Raw genomic sequence first — 19,405 nt, 5'->3', positions numbered from 1 at the left:
CTGAACAGCAGGGCATTATGTGGCCATCTTATTTTTTGGCAGACCAAAAAGGAAAAAATTAAAAGCTCATTAAGGTGGTCGTAGTCAATGGATATTTTGTAGATTCAGACAAATCTAATGGTCTGTAAAATTGTCTAGACCTGACAACAAATACCTAGCGTCTATATGGGCCACCTCAGCTACATGCAGGCCCTGTGGTGGTGAAGCTAAGACTGGCTGACCATCTACCATGTTTGTCCAGATTGGTAGAGGCCCACCCAAGCCCAGTAGGCCTTAGCATCTGCTGAGGTTTGCCTGGCACTGCCGCCAGCCCTGATCTATGGCCGCCCGCAGGGACCCAGGTAGAAGTGAGTGACGGCATTCCTTCACAGCTGAGTGGGCGCACAGGTTGCCGGAGGCGCTCGCTCAGACGTCTTTCACAATATATTTCCTGTCGAGATGAGAATCCGATCTGTTCAGACAAAACAAAAGACAAATTTGGAAACATCTCTGATTAAAGTTGTATGAATTGGAGGAGACCTGAATCCGAAGCTTTCATTAATTTTTCACCGCTCTCCAGCAGCAGAAAATTATTGAAAAGGTATCAGAAAAATTTAAGTGGTTTGTAAAGCGGATACTTGGCTGTCATTATACTCAAGACACTCCTCACCTTCTTCTTCCTAATAATCATGGCGAGCGTCATACACTATATGTATATGATCGTGTGCATCAAGCCTTGGGATACTTTCACACAAAATTTGTAGTGGGATTTTCTGTGCTTTTGTGTTTTTAGTGGTGTTTTTTTTTTTTTTTGCATTAAAACCACCAGCTCCAGGTGCTAGCGGAAGGCAGGGGTGTAGCTATAGGAGAAACCAAACTCATAAGGGGCCCACTTGGGAGGAGAACTAAGGCCCCCTCAACTGTATTATACAATGACATTTTATACAGAGACACTGTAGAAAACGGACGGAGCGGCTACCGGGCCTTGTCTGAGAGCACAATGTTGACTAGCCTCAGAAGTGGGGGATTGCACAGGAGTCGGGAGTTGTGAAGAAGTTGCTGGGGGAGAAGACCCGTTCAAAAATTTGCTGTGGGGCCTGGTCATTTGTAGTTACGCCACTGGTTGAAGGTCTATAAAAAATATAAAATGCAAGAAGTTTTTGTCTATAGTGGTAGAAAAGCCACAAAATTCATGTGTATAGGCTCCCTAGGGCCTCCTTTACACACATTGTTGGTGACTTTTTTCCCTCAGTAATGGATCCAACAGTAAGGAGAAATATCAGCCCTTTTATACTTACTATTCCTTTTGTATCCGTTCCTTAACTTTGGCTGAAAAAACTACATTTGTGTGATTCCCCCCAACACTTAGACAGTCAAAAGATGCGCTGAATTTATCAAGTTGGCTCATGCTGGATGGTAAACGTGGTGCATCTTTAAATATTGTTTTGCGTCACTGTACACCATCTGCTGGTGGTCTTACTTTGTGCCCTTTCTTTGCCCCCTTGTCAAAAAGGAGGAGCAAAAATGGTCAAACACATAATAAATGGCATACAGAGTATGTGTGCCTTTCTTGGGGTACATTAAATCAGAATTCTGGTGCATTTAGCTTAGCAAATCATATAGGGTCTATTCACACATCCGTAGTCTATTGCGGATCTGCAAACACCCGACCGGCACCCTCATAAAAATGCCTATTGTCCGCAATTGCGGACAAAAATAGGACATGTTCTATTTGTTTCTGGAGCCGCGGACCGGAAGATCGGGGGCGCGCCGCGGAAATGCGGATGCGGAGAGCACATAGTGTGCTCTCCGCATCTATTCCGTCCCCATAGAGAATGAATGGGTCCGCAAATTGCGGAACAGATGAGGACCCATTATATGGACGTGTGAATGGAGCCTAAATCTAATATTTCCCCCCAAAACACAGCAGTACTAGTGTATTTTTTTGTGTGTTTTTTCTTCAAATAAATAGGAAAAATTGCAGCATGTTGTGGGTACAGCATTTTTTCCTCCAGGTGTTTTCTTATAGATTTCTCTATAGGAAAAAAAAGTATTGCATTAAAATGTGTGACCATAAAGTCACAGTTCACGTGGACACTATAAGTATTCCGTGAACTTTTCCCAATGTATCAAACTTGTGTTCACGATGGTGCATTTGTAAGTTAGATCTACGGGATATTGTGTCTTGCTTCATTCTTTAAAATGCAGAGGGTTAATCCACGACCACGTGCTCTTCCAGTCCTCCTTCATCCACATTCAGGTTCTTGCGTCTTAACACTTAACTCATTTCATTAGAAAAGTCTCAGGGTGATGAAGTAGGAATGGTACAGGCTACTTGCATTATTCATATTAAACTGAGCCAAGAATATAGTGTTACAGCACAAGAGCACTGCCACTATATCTTGGCTTCCGACTTCTCAGAGCTCTGCAGAAACCGTCACTACGGCTTGATGACAGGAATCTCCCTGGACTTATACTGAGAGCCTCTGGATTTTCTGAGTGAAGAAGAATGATGCACTTACATGGATCTATCTGTTTGCCTGGAATATAACTTGGAAACTGGAGAAAACTTTTGTGGATTCTTGCAAAGAAAGGACAGTTTAAGAAGTGACTTTCCTCTGAGCCCAGGATGGCTGATTGGGTCACCATACCACAACCTGAGCCAGGTAACTGAAGATGTTAATTGCAATGAGATTGACATTCATGGACATTTTGCATTGCTCTCGGCAAAGAGTATTTTTTTCTTAATTAATGCAAAGACATTGGTTGCTCTTACCTTTCCGGGATCACTTAACAGCATGAGCATTCCATTTCACACAGTTTTAGATCTAAAATTTGCTTCCCGTGTCCTCAACCAGTGTGCATACAGTACGCTGCCGCGTCTGATCTCAAAGACGGCAGAGGAGTTACCCTATTTAGTATCAAGAGAGGAACATTAGCATGAGCTTGGACAGTTGTCATTATGGGAGGCAAAAAAGGTGATGCGAAACCAGCCAAGAAAGGTGGTGGAAGGGAATCGCCCTCCAAGGCTGACCCCAAGAACAAAAATGAGAAGAAAGGGGGAAAAGGTAAAGAAAAAGATGAGAAAAAGAAAGATGCCAAGAAAGCGAAGAAAGAAATAGCAAGTGAAGAGGAAGAGGAGGAAGAAGTGTCAGAGACAGAAAAGGGTAAAAGCGAAGAAAACAAAAATGAAGAAGAAGAAGAAGATGAAGATATTGCACCAGTGCCTAGAGGTAGGAGAGGGAGAGAAAAAGGTGTAGCAGCCCTAAAGGGGGCTTCTAAAGCGGTGGCTGGTATGAACAAAGGTAGAGGTAAAAGTGATCCAGTACAAGAACCAGAAGTCTCTAAAGCAAAGGGACAAAAAAGAGATTTAGCAAGAGCTCAACTGAAAGGAGCAACCAAGGCCATGGCTGGACTGGCCAAAAAAACAGCAGCTCCTCCTCCGAGGAAAAAGAGTCTGAAGGCGACATCAAAACTTTTCATGAAATTCAGCAATCTAAAACCAAAGAGATCAAAAAAAGGTCACTTCAAGACAGCATCAAAACTATTTATGGGCTTGAGAAGAAAGTTTGCTGCTTCATCTCTACTAGATAAGAAGAAGAAGTCAGCTGCAATGTTGAAAAAAACATCCAAGCTTATGGTTGGTTTACGGAAAAGCTCAAAGAAACCATTGCCAAAAGATAAAGGACCTAGCGACGATGGATCAAGACAAAAGCCTTCGTTTTTACTTATACGATTAGGAGGTAATGCTCCAAAACCTGACCCACTAGAAAAGAAAGGACCCGGGAAACTGTTTGGGGGTTTATTTGGCCGAAAAAAAGCAAAAGCTAAATTCAAACCGAAAGCTAAATTGCTTTCTAAAGTATCCACAGCTGCCAACTGGTTGACCAGAAGATTTCTGTCCAAAAGGAATAGATATTTTCAGAATGAGTTTGCCATACAAGATGCTTGGCTTAGTAGGATGGGAGCACACAAGCTCCCATTCCCTTCACAGGAGGAACTTGAAAGACATAGGGAAAATATGAAACGGTTTCCAGGTGAACACAGATTCTATGGCCAATATGAAGATGTTTATGGACATCCTAAGAACTTTGAAGCCTATCGACACCAAAGATTCCCAACGCAAAGATATTTACAAAATGGGCCTGGAAGACATGATGATGCGTCCGTTGGCTATTACAACTACGAGGACGAAGGGTATGATTTTGATGAAAATGGATATTACAATGAGGATGAGGAATTTCCATTTGCACATAATGGTCAATTTCCAGCATATGCTGGAGCAGATGAAGAGTATAATGATTATTCTGGGTACCCTATGGAAGATGACTACACTTCATATCAAGAGAGTATGGAGTATTGTGATGAAGGCAGCCATCTGCTTAAGAGTCAAAACTCGCATTTTCAATATGAGGTAGATGTCCATAATCCCCACAATGTATATTCAACATACGGTTATGATGGGAATCAGATGAGTTACTCTCAGGATCCAAGGAATCCATATGATCCACGGGAAAATGAGAGTGAGTCATTTGGTAATTTTGAAGGACACCCTCCTTATTCTGACATGGAAGAATCAGATGACTACAATAACTACCCGGGTGCAATGAACCACACTGACTACATGATATCTCCATATGCAGAGCCATTAAACCCATACGCTCAACCTATGGATGATATCATAGACCATGATGATCCAGAAGAAATGGAACAAAGTCATCATCGATATTATGAATCTGAAGACCAGCTAGAAGAACACTCTTCAACTTTATCCCAAAATAGAAAATATAAACTGTTCCCAAGACCACAAGTGAAACTTTTTGGGCGAGAGAAATTAGATGTTCCACTACCTCCATCTCCACGTATATCGTTTACAGATTTTGATTATGAAGAAGATCAAGATGGTGAAGACGAACCTTTACTTTCACCACAACAGCCTAGAAATACAAGACCACTTGTTGGTAAATCTCTTTTCGCAAAATCAATTCAAAGGAATTTAAGCCAGCCACATCCAAGAGGAGTGCAAAAGATGCTCTCTACAAAACCAATTGGAAAAAAAGTAAATACATCCCATTATCAAGACAATTACCAGGAGTCTGAGTTGCAAGAGTACTCCCCAAGAGCATTCGGTAGCCCTTTGGGACAATTTATGAAAAAGTCCCTTTTCCCTAAGCCAATCTTAAAACGTAACGAGCAGCAGTTTCAAAGACGGACACTTTCTCCACCACCGAGGAATCCCTTCGCAGAGACATCATTTGAAAGGTCACAGTCTCCTGTTCCTTTCCTAAAACGTGCTCAAATGCCATCTCCTAATAATGACCATCGGATGGGCAAAAACCACTCAGCACAACAATTAGAGTCCTTGCAGAAAGATTTGGCAGATGAGCAGAATTCCACTTTACCATACCATAAACGATTCGGCCATAAACTGGCCGGTATGGATTCATCAAATCTTTTAAGAAAAAACTACTTTTTGTCTTCTAAAACAAATCCTGAAATAAGTCCTACATTACACCACAAGAAGCAAAATTTTCCCCAATCACCTACTGTTTCAAGATTTGGAAACAAAGGTAAAGAAATATCTATGCCCTCATCTCCTAACCTTTCCACAAGACAGAGACCACTTTCTCCAAACCCCACAATGAAAGCATTTAGCAAAGGAAAAGAAATCTCCATGCCCCTGTCTCCCAACCTTTCCACAAGGCAGAGACCACTTTCGCCGAGGCCTACAATGAATGCATTTGGCTTAAACAAATCTAGTAATTTCTCTCAAAATCAAACTGGACACAAGCAATCTGAAATTCGTTCCTCTTTAAGGGACAGAGGAACGTTGCCATCACCTCAGTTGGACAGAACGAATTTTCCAAGGCAAAGGTCACCTTCCCCTACAAGAATGACACATTGGTCTTCCAATTCTAGCAATCGAAATGAACCTGTTTCCAGTAATATTGGTCCTGTACCCTCATCACCAATGTCTACTATGAGAAGAGAAAACAATTTTCTTAGAAATAATCATGGCAATCCACAATATTTTCAACCATCCATGAATTCGAGAAGCGCCTCTCCATCACCCTCAGCAAGCCCAATATCTCAAAGAGCTGGTCATTTTGCAAAAAAGGACTTTCAAATGTCTCCAATCTCAACAAAAAAATCTTTCGAAAGTTCCAGTTTTTATCCCGAAAATCAGCAGAAATCTCCACAAGTGGGAAGAAGAATGCATGGAAAAGTAAATGATCACCAAGGAGGTTCAATGAAAAGATGGGGGAATGAAACTGAGTCAAGAGGAGAAATCACACCACTAACATTGAATCCATTTATGAAACATCTAAGACGCATTGGTGATATGAAACCACAAAATCCACCACCAGAGAGACATCCAATGTCACAGATACCACCTTATAGAGAAGATAACTTTAGACCATCACATCAAATGCCTCAACAGCCACAAAATAGGTATGGAGTACCTAGTTCACCATCTGAACAGAGAAAGTCACCACTATTGGACAGATATGGCAGTATGAGAAGTTCTTCCAGTCTGTGTCCACCTAGCCCTTTATCAAACACCTTAAGGCAAGAAAGTAACTCTTCCATGGGCAGAGAATTTCAGGAAAATTCTTTGGAATCTCCTCCTTCCTTTGATCCTCCAAGGTCCCCACTATTGGGGAGACACAACAGTATGAGGGGACCAGCAAGGTCAATGCCACCTAGCCCAGCACCGCAAGGGCGTGATCATGGTTTTTACACACCACGAGAATCTCATGAACCTTCTGCAAATTCTGTCTCATTTAACGATCCCTCACAATCACCAGGGATGGGAAGATCTGGTAGCATGAGAGGGACTTTAAATCGGTCTTCCCGAGGTCCACTTTCGCAGCTAACAAATAGGCAGGGAAACAACCATATGCTAAGTAGAGAAGTCTTTGAGGGCTCTTTGGTAGCACCAACTGATTCAGCTCCAAATTCTAAAAGTCCTTTCTGGAAGCGATTTGGACAGCCACTTGCAGGAATGTCTCAAGGTCCCCCTCCATCACAACAGATGTTATACAGAGAAGAACCCCCATTAGCCAACCGTCTCCCAAAAAAAACTACTTCAAATCCGTTTGTAAAAAGATTTGGCCAGGTGGCAAGTAACCAAATACAAAGGCCAAAGTCTCCAGAACATCTAGGTAGTGTTAAACCTCCCTCTCAACAAAATATTAGACACCCTCATAGTGACATGAGGACTATACCAAGCCAGTCACCAAAATGGAATCCCATGTTCTATCGCGAAGACATAAGCCAACCAAGACCTCCATCTCCTCAACCTGGGTTGAAGTCGTTAGGTGGGTTTATGTCTGAGTCATTAAACCAAACAAACCATGGCTCTTTGAATGGATCTAGTATTTATCTAAAATTTCGGGGGTCCCCAACTTTGGCTGGTGCCAACAATTCATTACCCCGGCAGCCACCACCAAGGGATTCATATATGTGGAATGGTCCACCAAAACACCCACCAGAATACAATGACGGTGACTTTGAAGATGGTATGGGAAGGTATGCTGTGGTCATGCCCCAAATTCAACAAATGGAAAACTTTAGAGGTCGTGGTAGTCTACGGAATCGGCCTAGGTCAAGGCACCATATAGGGAATTCCCGCAACATGCCAGGAATGCGACCATCTGATAAACCCATGCATATGCCATGGACTGAATCCCTTACAAGAGGTTCACAGAGGGCCAAAGAAAAAGTTGCCAATTATCTTACACATGGAAGCCCACAGTCCCCAAAAAACTGGCAACAAATGGTCGGAGTAAGAGGGAGGCATCCAATGAACAACAAGGTACAGTTACTTAATTTTGTAATTTCGTGTCGTTTCTCAATCTCTTCTATCTTTAGAAAGTTTACATAATGGGTGATGTAGACGTACTTACTAACACCAGGACAGTAAAGGGGTTTTCTGAGATTGGAATACTGCATAGGTGATCAGTATCTTATTGGTAGGGGTATGACACATGGGACCTCTGCAGATCAGCTGTTTGAGAAGGCAGCGTGCTCAGAGTAGCGCCGCAAACTTCTCCAGATTTTCCTAGGCCAGTGACAACACCTTCATGGGTCACGTGGCCTAGGAGCAGATCAGCCCCATAGAAGTGAATGGGGATGAGTGCAATACTAAGCACGGCCACTATACAATGTACGGCACTGTGCTTGTGAGTATAGAGAGAAGGCCGCCGCCGGTGCCGTCTCAAACAGCTGATCGGCGGGGTTCCCAGCTGTCGGACCCCTGCCAATGTGATTCTGATGACTAATCCAGAGGATAGATTATCAGTTATAAAATCCTGAAAAACCTTTTTAATACTCCACATAATGCCCACGTTTTGGGGGTAAATTTGCATAAAAACTACCCCTTTTTAGCCAAGCTAATGTGATTGCCCCACCAGGTGTGGGACTGTTAGTATGTATGTGAAGATTAATATCTATCTATCTATCTATCTATCATTAGTTAATGTCGGTATATAAACTACATCCCATTGAAATAGATGAAATATACCTGATCGAAGCCGAGTCCTTCATATATATAATCAGATCATGACTGAAAAATATACATCATTTAATTCTAAAAGTAGGGAGACTCAGGTAGCCCTAAATAAATATTAGCATCCCATTGAAATATAGAACTATGCTACTGTAGAAAGATAGATAAATGGGAGAGAGAGAGATATAAAGACAGACAGATAGATAGATAGATAAACAGGAGATAGATAGATAGATAAATGGGAGAGAGAGAGATAGATAGATAAACAGGAGATAGATAGATAGATAGATAGACTTTGGTCAATGTTGGAGCTGAAAACTGTCTTCTTGTTCCCCGGGGAGTTAGTCTCTGCCCTCCGTCCACCCCGGTTATCAGTTTCAATCTGCGATTATTTGACAGCAGCACAAAGCGCTGTGATTTCGCTCATAGTACACAGCATAAAGGGAAGTCTATGGGAGATTGGAGGCCGGGCACCGATCCCCACAACACAAAGAGGGTTATGTAAATCTGGAGAAATGATCCCGGTGTAAGTCACAGCCTTAGAAAAGAGAGGAGATATTTAATTAGGAAAATGGATGAGATGAGGTCATACAAGGGGGACATATCAAACTGAAAGAGGGACTGACATTCACTGTAAATAAAGTATACATATACAGTATATATACAGCCGGTATAACCTGGGCATCTCCTGTATATAATGATATATGTACAGCTGGTATAAGTTATATATCTTCCTGTATACAGTGATATGGAGCATGCTGGTATAACCTGGGCATCTCCTGTATATAATTATATATGTACAGCTGGTATAAGTTATACATCTTCCTGTATATAGTGATATGGACCATGCTGGTATAACCTGGGCATCTCCTGTATATAATTAAATATGTACAGCCGGTATAAGTGATACATCTTCCTGTATATAGTGATATGGAGCATGCTGGTATAACCTGGGCATCTCCTGTATATAATTATATATGTACACCTGGTATAAGTTATACATCTTCCTGTATATAGTGATATGGAGCATGCTGGTATAACCTGGGCATCTCCTGTATATAATTATATATGTACAGCTGGTATAAGTTATACATCTTCTTGTATATAGTGATATGGAGCATGCTGGTATAACCTGGGCATCGCCTGTATATAATTATATATGTACAGCTGGTATAAGTTATACATCTTCTTGTATATAGTGATATGGACCATGCTGGTATAACCCGGGCATCTCCTGTATATAATTATATATGTACAGCTGGTATAAGTTATACATCTTCCTGTATATAGTGATATGGAGCATGCTGGTATAACCTGGGTATCTCCTGTATATAATTATATATGTACAGCCGGTATAAGTTATACATCTTCCTGTATATAGTGATACGGACCATGCTGGTATAACCTGGGTATCTCCTGTATATAATTATATATTTATAGCTCTATGTCATATACCGTACATATATTTATGTACATTTGATATTTTGCAGCTGTGGGACTGGTACATGGTGAGATTTGTTTCTGGATTATTTTAACCCTTCATTTGGCATGCTATGTACCTACTAAATGTATCCAAATCAAGAAAAATTATTAGCATACTGAATGATGTAATATTTTATTGCTCTACTCCACGATTAGAGGGTTTTATAAAGGTGAAAGATTGATGTGCTCCATAAATGCCAAATGTTTAGGGTTTATCGGTAGAAAAAAAACCATTTTCAAACGGGAATATCTCCTAATGTTCTGAAATGTACTTAAATTCCTTGAATCCAACCGGCACCAAAAAGATGCAAAAATGCCTGAATTACCAAATATTCTGGATCATCAGACTTAGGGCTCGTGCACACGGGCGTTGCCGTTTTTCGGATGCATAAAACATGGACACCGGCCGTGTGTGTTCCGCAGTTTGTGGAATGTAACGTCCTGCCCTCTGTAGAACTGTCCTATCCTTGTCCGTAGAACCCATCCGACCTGGACCTACTTTTGAGATTCTCCAGAATGCAGTCCAATGAAAATTTGTGTAAAAAGGAACAACAACTAAAAATATATACTGTTATGAAATTTATATAAAAATTCTGGATTATCAGGCCATTATTTACAGGCTCAGGCTACATGCACACGACCGTATGTGTTTTTTGCGGTCCACAAATAAAAAACGGATAACATTTTTTTGGGCAGATCCATTGTAACAATGCCTAAAACGGACAAGAATAGGAAGTTTTTTGTTTTTTTTTGCATAGCTATGGAACGGACATACTGATGTGGACAACACATGGAGTGAATAGGTCCACGTCCTATCCACAAAAAAAAACTGAACTGACACAGAGACAAAGAACGTTCATGTGCATGTAGCCTCAAGCAGCAGATTATCAGAATTAGGGGTGCTGGATTTAAGGACTTTTGTAGTACATGTGACTAATTGGTGCATTTTTCATCCCTTAAAAAAGTGGGAAAAAAATATATATCGTTTGTTACACCTAATATTGCAGCAGCTGTGTAGAAAAATGTGCACCAAATAGCTACAATGTGAACAGAGTCAATATATCTCAGGAAAATACGTTTCTACTGGGGGTCATTTGCTAATACGGTGCAATGCATTAATATAAAGCAATGATCACGTCAACCAGCTAGATGCATGGACACCGCAGACTAAAAGGTCGGCAGGTAAGGATTTCCCAAAACTTATTTGTAAAATTTTTAGAGGCCCAAGGGACATCATCATCCTAGCTAATTAGAAGGCAAATATGGTGTCGCTGCGTGTGCAGAGCCTGGAGGGCCATGGCCCGTGAACGCTCTCTTCTTTGAATCCGTATCATCATCAGTGTTCCTTAGAGGGTATTTCCAGAGCTTAAAGGGGTTGGCCCATTTTAGACATCGATGGCTTATCGCTAGGACCTGCTCACCACTTGGACCTGCTCCAATCTCCAGAACAGCGCACGCGCAGAGTGCTCTCCATTCACTGCTATGGGAGTTTTTAAAATAGCTGAGCAAGCGCTCCATTCACTACTGTGGGGACTGCCGAAAAACAGTAGAGCTTTCCCTTTGCAGTTCATGGAGGGTGTCCGCAATTGCTCGGTGCAACCTCTTTCGCTTTGAGGGGCCAATTCTTGAGATCCGATCGTGTCCTAGAGGTGAAGCCCGTACCTATCTGACTCTGATATCTTAGAGATATGCCATTAATGTCTGAGATGAGACAACCTCTTGAGGTTATCAATATCATTTTGGAAGAGGTCCCACTCCCGGCACCCCCGCCGATCAGCAGTTTAAAGGGGCTGCTACATTCAAGTAAGCGCTGCGGCCTCTTCTGCGGCCTGTGACATCACGTCCATCGGCCACACGGCCTTTCTGCATCCCAGTTCCAATAGTCAGCTGTTATTATCAGGAGTTTCAGTCCTAGTAGTTGCTGAGATCTACCTTGATTTGAGGAGGAGTTATCCAGATGGGACAACCCCTTTAAAGAGACATTACTTTAAGACATGACCCCAATTCGGAGATCCAAAGAACCCAAAAATAATACACCATATTGCACCATTTTAGCAAATGTCTGGTAGCCCGGTGACAACTTTGGGAGCAATGAAGCTGTGGCCGTCCTGCATGCAGAGTCTTATCTTGCTCCTCAGTTACAGAGTATTTCCCTTTAAGGAGACTGAATATTAGGAACATTCTTGGATTGTGAAGCTCTTTACTTACAATTGGAATAGTCCTTACCCTCTAAATCGTAATGCTTCATAAATGAAAACATGCTATTGTATGAAGTTTCTATCCAAAGTTTTCTTAAAGGGGAGTTCTAGTTGTCGACAACCATCATTCTTTCCACTGCATGTAACCCAGTGGTTGGGTAGTAGATCCTGCCAAGAAACCATAATGTGATCAGATGTTGCTTTGTACTTGCCGCCTTTTATTTGGTGCTTCTTAAAGGGCATTTCCACTTGGAATATCTTATGTAAGAGATTCAGTTATTTTCTTTCATCAAGTTTTTTTTTTATATTCCCTTGTCTCAGTTGTTAGTTACTTTTTGTTTCCAGGAAGGACAACAGGAAGTGTCCGCCATTACTGCCCCCACAGAAGTCGTCACCTACTTTCTTCAGACTCGGGGCTTATTCAGATGACCGTATGTGTTTTGTGCAAAACACGAATACCGGCGGCCACGTGCATTCTGAATTTCACGGAACACACATGGCCAGCCCTGTGATAGAGGGGGTCCTTTGCTCACAGCCCCCTATATTAGTCAGAGCAGTTCTCACTTTGGTGGACTCTGCCCGGCCATGGCCTTGGTTGTTGATTTATTGGGATGGGCAATATGTTTCCCTGTGGCCAGTCATCCGTCAGACCTTCAGGGATTAGCTGATCGCAGGGGTGACTTCCCTTTAAATATGGTTAGACAACCCCTTTAAGGAGCAAGATGCATATATGTCATTGGTCTACAGAGTTGTGTCATATATAATTTTAGGATATTTTCAGACATGAAGTCTTGTTCAGCAGATGTTGTCACATTATGGGGGGTTATTACCTGGAGGCAGTGGCGCCCCCTAGTTTAGCTGCCTTCATCTAAAGCGGCAGATTAGACCACAGTTCAGACCGTCCTGTTGTGGCTTCTTGGCAGGAGCTATTACTAATCTGGTAGAAATGTTACAGTCTAAGCACACACCAAAAAAAACCTAAAGGAACTTTTTGAAGACTTTGGTCGTTGTCTTACATTTGTCTTGGTTCATCCAAGATGCAACCCATGAGGAGCCCCCAAAACGCTGGGCCAAGCCAGGAGCAGGACGAGAATGGGGCCCAAGATATGACGCAACTGGAGTGAGTATCACTGAGCGTGTCAAGTAGATTCATGTATGTTTTATGTGCTATCATGTTTGGCTTGACCCCACAGCTATCAGATAACCCCTTAAAGGGTTTCTACCACCAGAAATACTGTTATGTAGCTGACTGACATTAGCAATGCGCCCATGTCAGCACTACATAACAGTATGTTTCTAATGTTAGTCCCTGCGGCCATTTTTGTTAAAAATGCACTTTTATTATATGCTAATGAGCCTCTAGGTGCTATATGGGCGTAAAATCAGCACCTAGAGGCTCCGTCCACTCACCCTGTATTCCGCCCAGGTCCTGTGTTGTGCCCGCCCAGCTCCTCTTGATTGATGCCACTGTTCCCTGCATCGTTGGCTAAATCCTGCGCCGTTCACTTCGGTCTTCGGTGCAGGCGCAGTGAGTGAATGATGCGATCCTGGTGCCGGCTTCCTCACTGTGACGTAGTCGGCGCAGGCGCAGTGAGGAAGCCGGCACCAGGATCGCATCATTCACTCACTGCGCCTGCACCGAAGACCGAAGTGAACGGCGCAGGATTTAGCCAACGATGCAGGGAACAGTGGCATCAATCAAGAGGAGCTGGGCGGGCACAACACAGGACCTGGGCGGAATACAGGGTGAGTGGACGGAGCCTCTAGGTGCTGATTTTACGACCATATAGCACCTAGAGGCTAATTAGCATATAATAAAAGTGCATATTTAACAAAAACAGCCGCAGGGACAAATGTTAGAAACACTGTTATGTAGTGCTGACATGGGCGCATCGCTAATGTCAGTCAGCTACATAACAGTATTTCTGGTGGTAGAAACCCTTTAGAGCACATCAACTCTATTAAAGGGGGTCTCTGGGTTCAGGGTGGAACCCGGATATAAGCTCTTCTTTATTCTTTTACTATATATTTTCTTGCTCCGATGCTCCCCCTTGTCACAGTGCAAGGTGTGTTTCTTTACTGCTCCACTCATATATAGTAAAAGAATAGCTTATATTCAGGTTCAGCCCTGAACCCAGAGAACCCCTTTACACTAGACATACTTCCTGGTAGGGTTGATCCTGCTGATACAATAATTGGTTGCAGCATTATCAAAAATAAATAATATATACATATCTATATACATTTTATGCAAATGAGGGCTTCAGTGCACTGTGGGGCTCGTTGCACGGAAGCCCTCATTAGCAAGAACCAATTACCTACCAGGCAGTATACATGGTTTGATTGTCTTTGGTTTAATAGATAGACATGGGGGGTCATTATAAGGCCATGGAAACCCATCAGCGCCCCTTGATCATCATGTTGCAGTGTGTTGATGGGGTGACAGATGGAGCACCCTTCTCCGACTAACTACATGTGCTTTATTCGGCATTAGATTGTCAGTATCGTCTTTGGGGGTCGTCAGTATATACAGTATAATACAACTGGCACCCATGTGCTGGTGCTGTCATGGCTTCTAGTGAGGAATGGCCAATACTTGAAGGGGTTGTTTCATCTGAGCCCCCAGGGATAGGCCGCCAATGTCAAATATCTCCAGAACGGGACCCTGTAAGTGAGCATCTGAGCGGCCACCTCCATTCCATTTCTAGGGGACTGCTGAAAATAGCCAGGCGTGCATGCTCAGCTATTTTTGTAACTCCCATATAATTAATGGTAAGCGTGCTGCGCATGCATGGCGCACCCTCCTTCATGAGATAGGACCCGCGCCTATCGGGCATTGGTGGCATATCGCTCGCTCAGCTATTTTTGGAACTCCCATAACGATGATTGGAGAGCACGCCACACACGTGCAGTTCGCTCTCCTTCACTTTAGGGGGGGCCCTTTTTGGAAATAGGTGCAGGTACCACCTCTGGGGCTCACACCTATCTGATACCGATAGCATATCCTAGCGATATGCCACCAATGTCTCAGATGAGACAACAACCCCTGATATATCATGTAATGTCTAGTGGAGGGCCTGAAGGGGCGGAGCATGACACAGCCATTCTCTCTTTGGTCTCTGTGGACCATATGCTTTGTCTGTAGTGTTCCTTTAGCAACATGCCATCTATGTATGAGGTAAGCCAATTCCTTTAGAGCAGGCATGTCCAAACTGCGGCCCTCCAGCTGTTGCAAAACTACAACTCCCAGCATGCCCTAATAGCTGTAGGCTTTCCAGGCATGCTGGGAGTTGTAGTTTTGCAACAGCTGGAGGACGGCAGTTTGGACATGCCTGCTTTAGAGTATACCACTAATATTAAAGAGGTGGGATCTGCTCCTATCTTCGGAAACGCCCCCTCAAGGAAGAGGAGAGCATACCGCACATGCACAACGTGCCCTCCATTCATCGCTATGGGAGTTCCGAAAGTAGCTGAGCAAGCGTTCTCAGCTATTTTCGGAAGTCCCATAGTAGAGACCGGAGGGTGGCCGTGCATGCGGGTCTCAAGGCTGGGACTTGCACCTAACATGACTGATCCCAGCGATATGCCTTTAATGTCTGAGATGAGCCAACCCCTTTAAACAGGTCTCTGTATTGATGTTTCATTTGTATCTTTTCAGCATTCTGTAGGATACATTGTATACAGTGTGTGATAGAACCATTGTCATTTTGCAGGGACTTACAGGAGACATCAGTCCTCCACAACCTGAGAAAGCGGTTTGAACGAGAGCTGATATATGTAAGTATATATAAGGCGTCTTCAGATCTTAATGTGTAGAGGTCCCTTTAAGATGTCACTAACAATCCTCTTCTTCCCTTTCCTAGACCTATATTGGTAGCATCCTCCTTTCATTAAACCCATACAGGATGCTGAATATCTATGGGACGGACCATGTGTTGTATTACGAGGGGAAAGCCTTGGGAGAGACTCCTCCGTAAGTCGTCTTCGTGAATGTGTTTATCCTTCTGATGCTGCAATGAGAAACAAAGGAAAGTCTGGGAAATCACAATTTGATGCATCCGTTTCGATGCGGTGCTTGTGCCCACTTAGCTTTTTTTGCAACCACCAATAGAGCGACCTTATTGCATACTGTGTTATTATTGCAGACGGTCAGCTCCTCTGCTCCATCTAGTGGTGGCTGCTGGGAGCTCCCTATGAAAGCTAATGACTCACAATAGTTAGTAGTTTTTTTTCTTTCAGACACCTCTTTGCAATTGCAAACACAGCCTACACCAAACTGATGGATGCCAAACACAACCAGTGTGTTATCATTAGGTGAGTGGGGACTTACTAGGAATACTGCATGCTGCACTTTTTGGAAAACTTTTTTTCCAGCTTGGTAAGATCTATATTGTTATTCATAGGGGGCAGTATTACTATAGTTGTATTCTTGTACATAGGAGCAGTATTATAGTAGTTATATTCTTGTACATAGGAGCAGTATTATAGTAGTTATATTCCTGTACATAGGAGCAGTATTATAGTAGTTATATTCTTGTACATAGGAGGCAGTATTATAGTAGTTATATTCTTGTACATAGGAGCAGTATTATAGTAGTTATATTCTTGTACATAGGAGGCAGTATTATAGCAGTTATATTCTTGCACATAGGAGCAGTATTATAGCAGTTATAGTCTTGTATATAGGAGCAGTATTATAGCAGTTATATTCCTGTACATAGGAGGCAGTATTATAGTAGTTATAGTCTTGTACATAGGAGCAGTATTATAGTAGTTATATTCTTGTACATAGGAGCGGTATTATAATAGTTATATTCTTGTACATAGGGGCAGTATTATAGTAGTTATAATCTTGTACATAGGAGCAGTATTATAGTAGTTATATTCTTGTACATAGGAGCGGTATTATAGTAGTTATATTCTTGTACATAGGAGCGGTGTTATTGTAGTTATATTCTTGTACATAGGAGCAGTATTATAGTAGTTATATTCTTGTACATAGGAGGCAGTATTATAGTAGTTATATTTTTGTACATAGGAGCAGTATTATAGTAGTTATATTCTTGTACATAGGAGCAGTATTATAGTAGTTATATTCTTGTACATAGGAGCAGTATTATAGTAGTTATATTCTTGTACATAGGAGCAGTATTATAGTAGTTATATTCCTGTACATAGGAGGCAGTATTATAGTAGTTATATTCTTGTACATAGGAGCAGTATTATAGTAGTTATATTGTACATAAGAGGCAGTATTATAGTAGTTATATTCTTGTACACAGGAGCAGTATTATAGTAGTTATATTCTTGTACATATGAGGCAGTATTATAGCAGTTATATTCTTGTACATAGGAGCAGTATTATAGTAGTTATATTCTTGTACATAGTAGCAGTATTATAGTAGTTATATTCTTGTACATAGGAGCAGTATTATAGTAGTTATATTGTACATAAGAGGCAGTATTATAGTAGTTATATTCTTGTACATAGGAGCAGTATTATAGTAGTTATATTGTACATAAGAGGCAGTATTATAGTAGTTATATTCTTGTACATGTTATTGTCAGTGGCGAAAGTGGATCTGGTAAAACTGAAGCCACTAAGTTGGTCCTGCGTTACCTGGTAGCGGTTAATCAGAGGCGCGGTGTGACAAACCAGGTGAGTTCTGTACACTAAATCTCATTACATTCTCATTCTATAATTTGCCTGTTAACAAAAGTCAGATACTAATTCATGAGGAGGAAAGGGTTAAAGAGTGTACACTACGCTGACAAGCAGACAATTTTCAAGAGGGAATCGTTCCTTCCCTATATTTGCCTCCTTGTCTTTGGATCACCTCTACTGTATTAAGACGAGCGATGTCTGCTGCTATTGCTCGTCCTCATCCAAATGAATTGTTTCTGGGCAGCAGATCACTGTTCACACAGCATGACTGAGGTGTCCGCACCATAGATCAAGTTTGTTCTCGATAATCTGCCTTTAGACTGTTCCCATTTAAGTAATTTACATGTATCATGTACTAATTGTATTCAATGCTGCTCTAACCATATCTTTCTACTTTCTATATCTACCTATTACTGGATTTTGCAGATAGAGGTATTACATTAGATATCTACCTTCTTAATTCGTGTTTTGAGATCAATTTATTTCGTATCTATCTATCTCATATCTATATATCTCATATCTATCTATCTATCTATCTCATATCTATCTATCTCATATCTATCATCTATCTATCTCATACCTGGGTGATGAGGACTGTATGTGTGATTCTAGACATTCTCCATATTTCTCATGTCCACATTCCGGTGCTCAGATTCTAGAGGCGACACCGCTGCTGGAATCATTTGGAAATGCCAAAACAGTCCGGAACGACAATTCCAGCCGGTTTGGAAAATTTGTGGAAATTTATCTGGAGGAGTGAGTATTACACATATAGGATTCAGTGTTATGTATATTGATGTTTGACCTGCTAACATGTTGTTTCCCCCAAAGAGGTGTCATTTGTGGTGCCATAACATCCCAATACCTGCTTGAGAAATCAAGAATCGTATTTCAGGTAAGTCACTGCTTTCTCTTCCTGCCATCAGTCATGTCGAGCTCCCTGGGTCCCAGCCATTGTATGCTGTGGCATAGGGACCTCAAGCATTAGGACTGCAATCTCAGCACCCTATATTGTTTTGCAGCCTGTCGTACACAATGGCAATTGCCTCTCCTCCATATCTTTAGCTCCGATTTGAGTATTCTCTGTGTGGTTTATTTTCAGGCCAAAAATGAGAGGAATTACCACATTTTCTATGAGATGTTGGCTGGTCTCCCCTCTCAACAGAAGCAGGCGTTCTACCTTCAGGATGCTGAAACCTATTACTACCTAAATCAGGTACAGTGTGACTTAGGGACAGGGGCGAACAGTGACCTGCACCCCTGACATTATACGTCAGGGGCTCATTATCAATACTTGTAGCACTCTTTGTAATGGACTAATGCACCTCTGGCCCTCATGTGCTTTCCTAATTCTCGAATAGTCTACCTCTACCTGTTTAGAACGTAAAGCTCTTGAATTTTTACATTTATCTATGTAGTAAAGGTAGAAAAACATATTTGTAAGGACATAATTATGCGCTGCCCACAGCCGGAAAGGATTCTTTACAGTAAGAGCAGCAGCTTTAGAATAAGAGGTCGCAAGATGTCTCAAAACCAATGACCATGATAAAAAGAAGTAAAAACTAATGA

The 19,405-nt window shown here is 41.9% G+C and overlaps 1 protein-coding gene across 1 annotated transcript in view; it reads left to right on the top strand.

The window, feature by feature from the left end:
• Positions 1-2,941: 2,941 nt before the first annotated feature.
• Positions 2,942-19,405, top strand: part of MYO15A (myosin XVA) — a 74,301-nt gene continuing 57,837 nt past the window's right edge. The window contains exons 1-5 of the mRNA XM_044304569.1: positions 2,942-5,414; positions 13,209-13,291; positions 18,489-18,592; positions 18,668-18,731; positions 18,939-19,052. Coding sequence (XP_044160504.1) covers positions 2,942-5,414; positions 13,209-13,291; positions 18,489-18,592; positions 18,668-18,731; positions 18,939-19,052 — 2,838 coding nt within the window. The remainder of the gene's footprint in view (positions 5,415-13,208; positions 13,292-18,488; positions 18,593-18,667; positions 18,732-18,938; positions 19,053-19,405) is intronic.

This window comes from Bufo gargarizans, chromosome 8, assembly GCF_014858855.1.
Source record: "Bufo gargarizans isolate SCDJY-AF-19 chromosome 8, ASM1485885v1, whole genome shotgun sequence".
NCBI lineage: Eukaryota > Metazoa > Chordata > Amphibia > Anura > Bufonidae > Bufo > Bufo gargarizans.
Note: the sequence above shows the minus strand (reverse complement) of the source record. Positions and strands in the feature narration are given on the sequence as shown.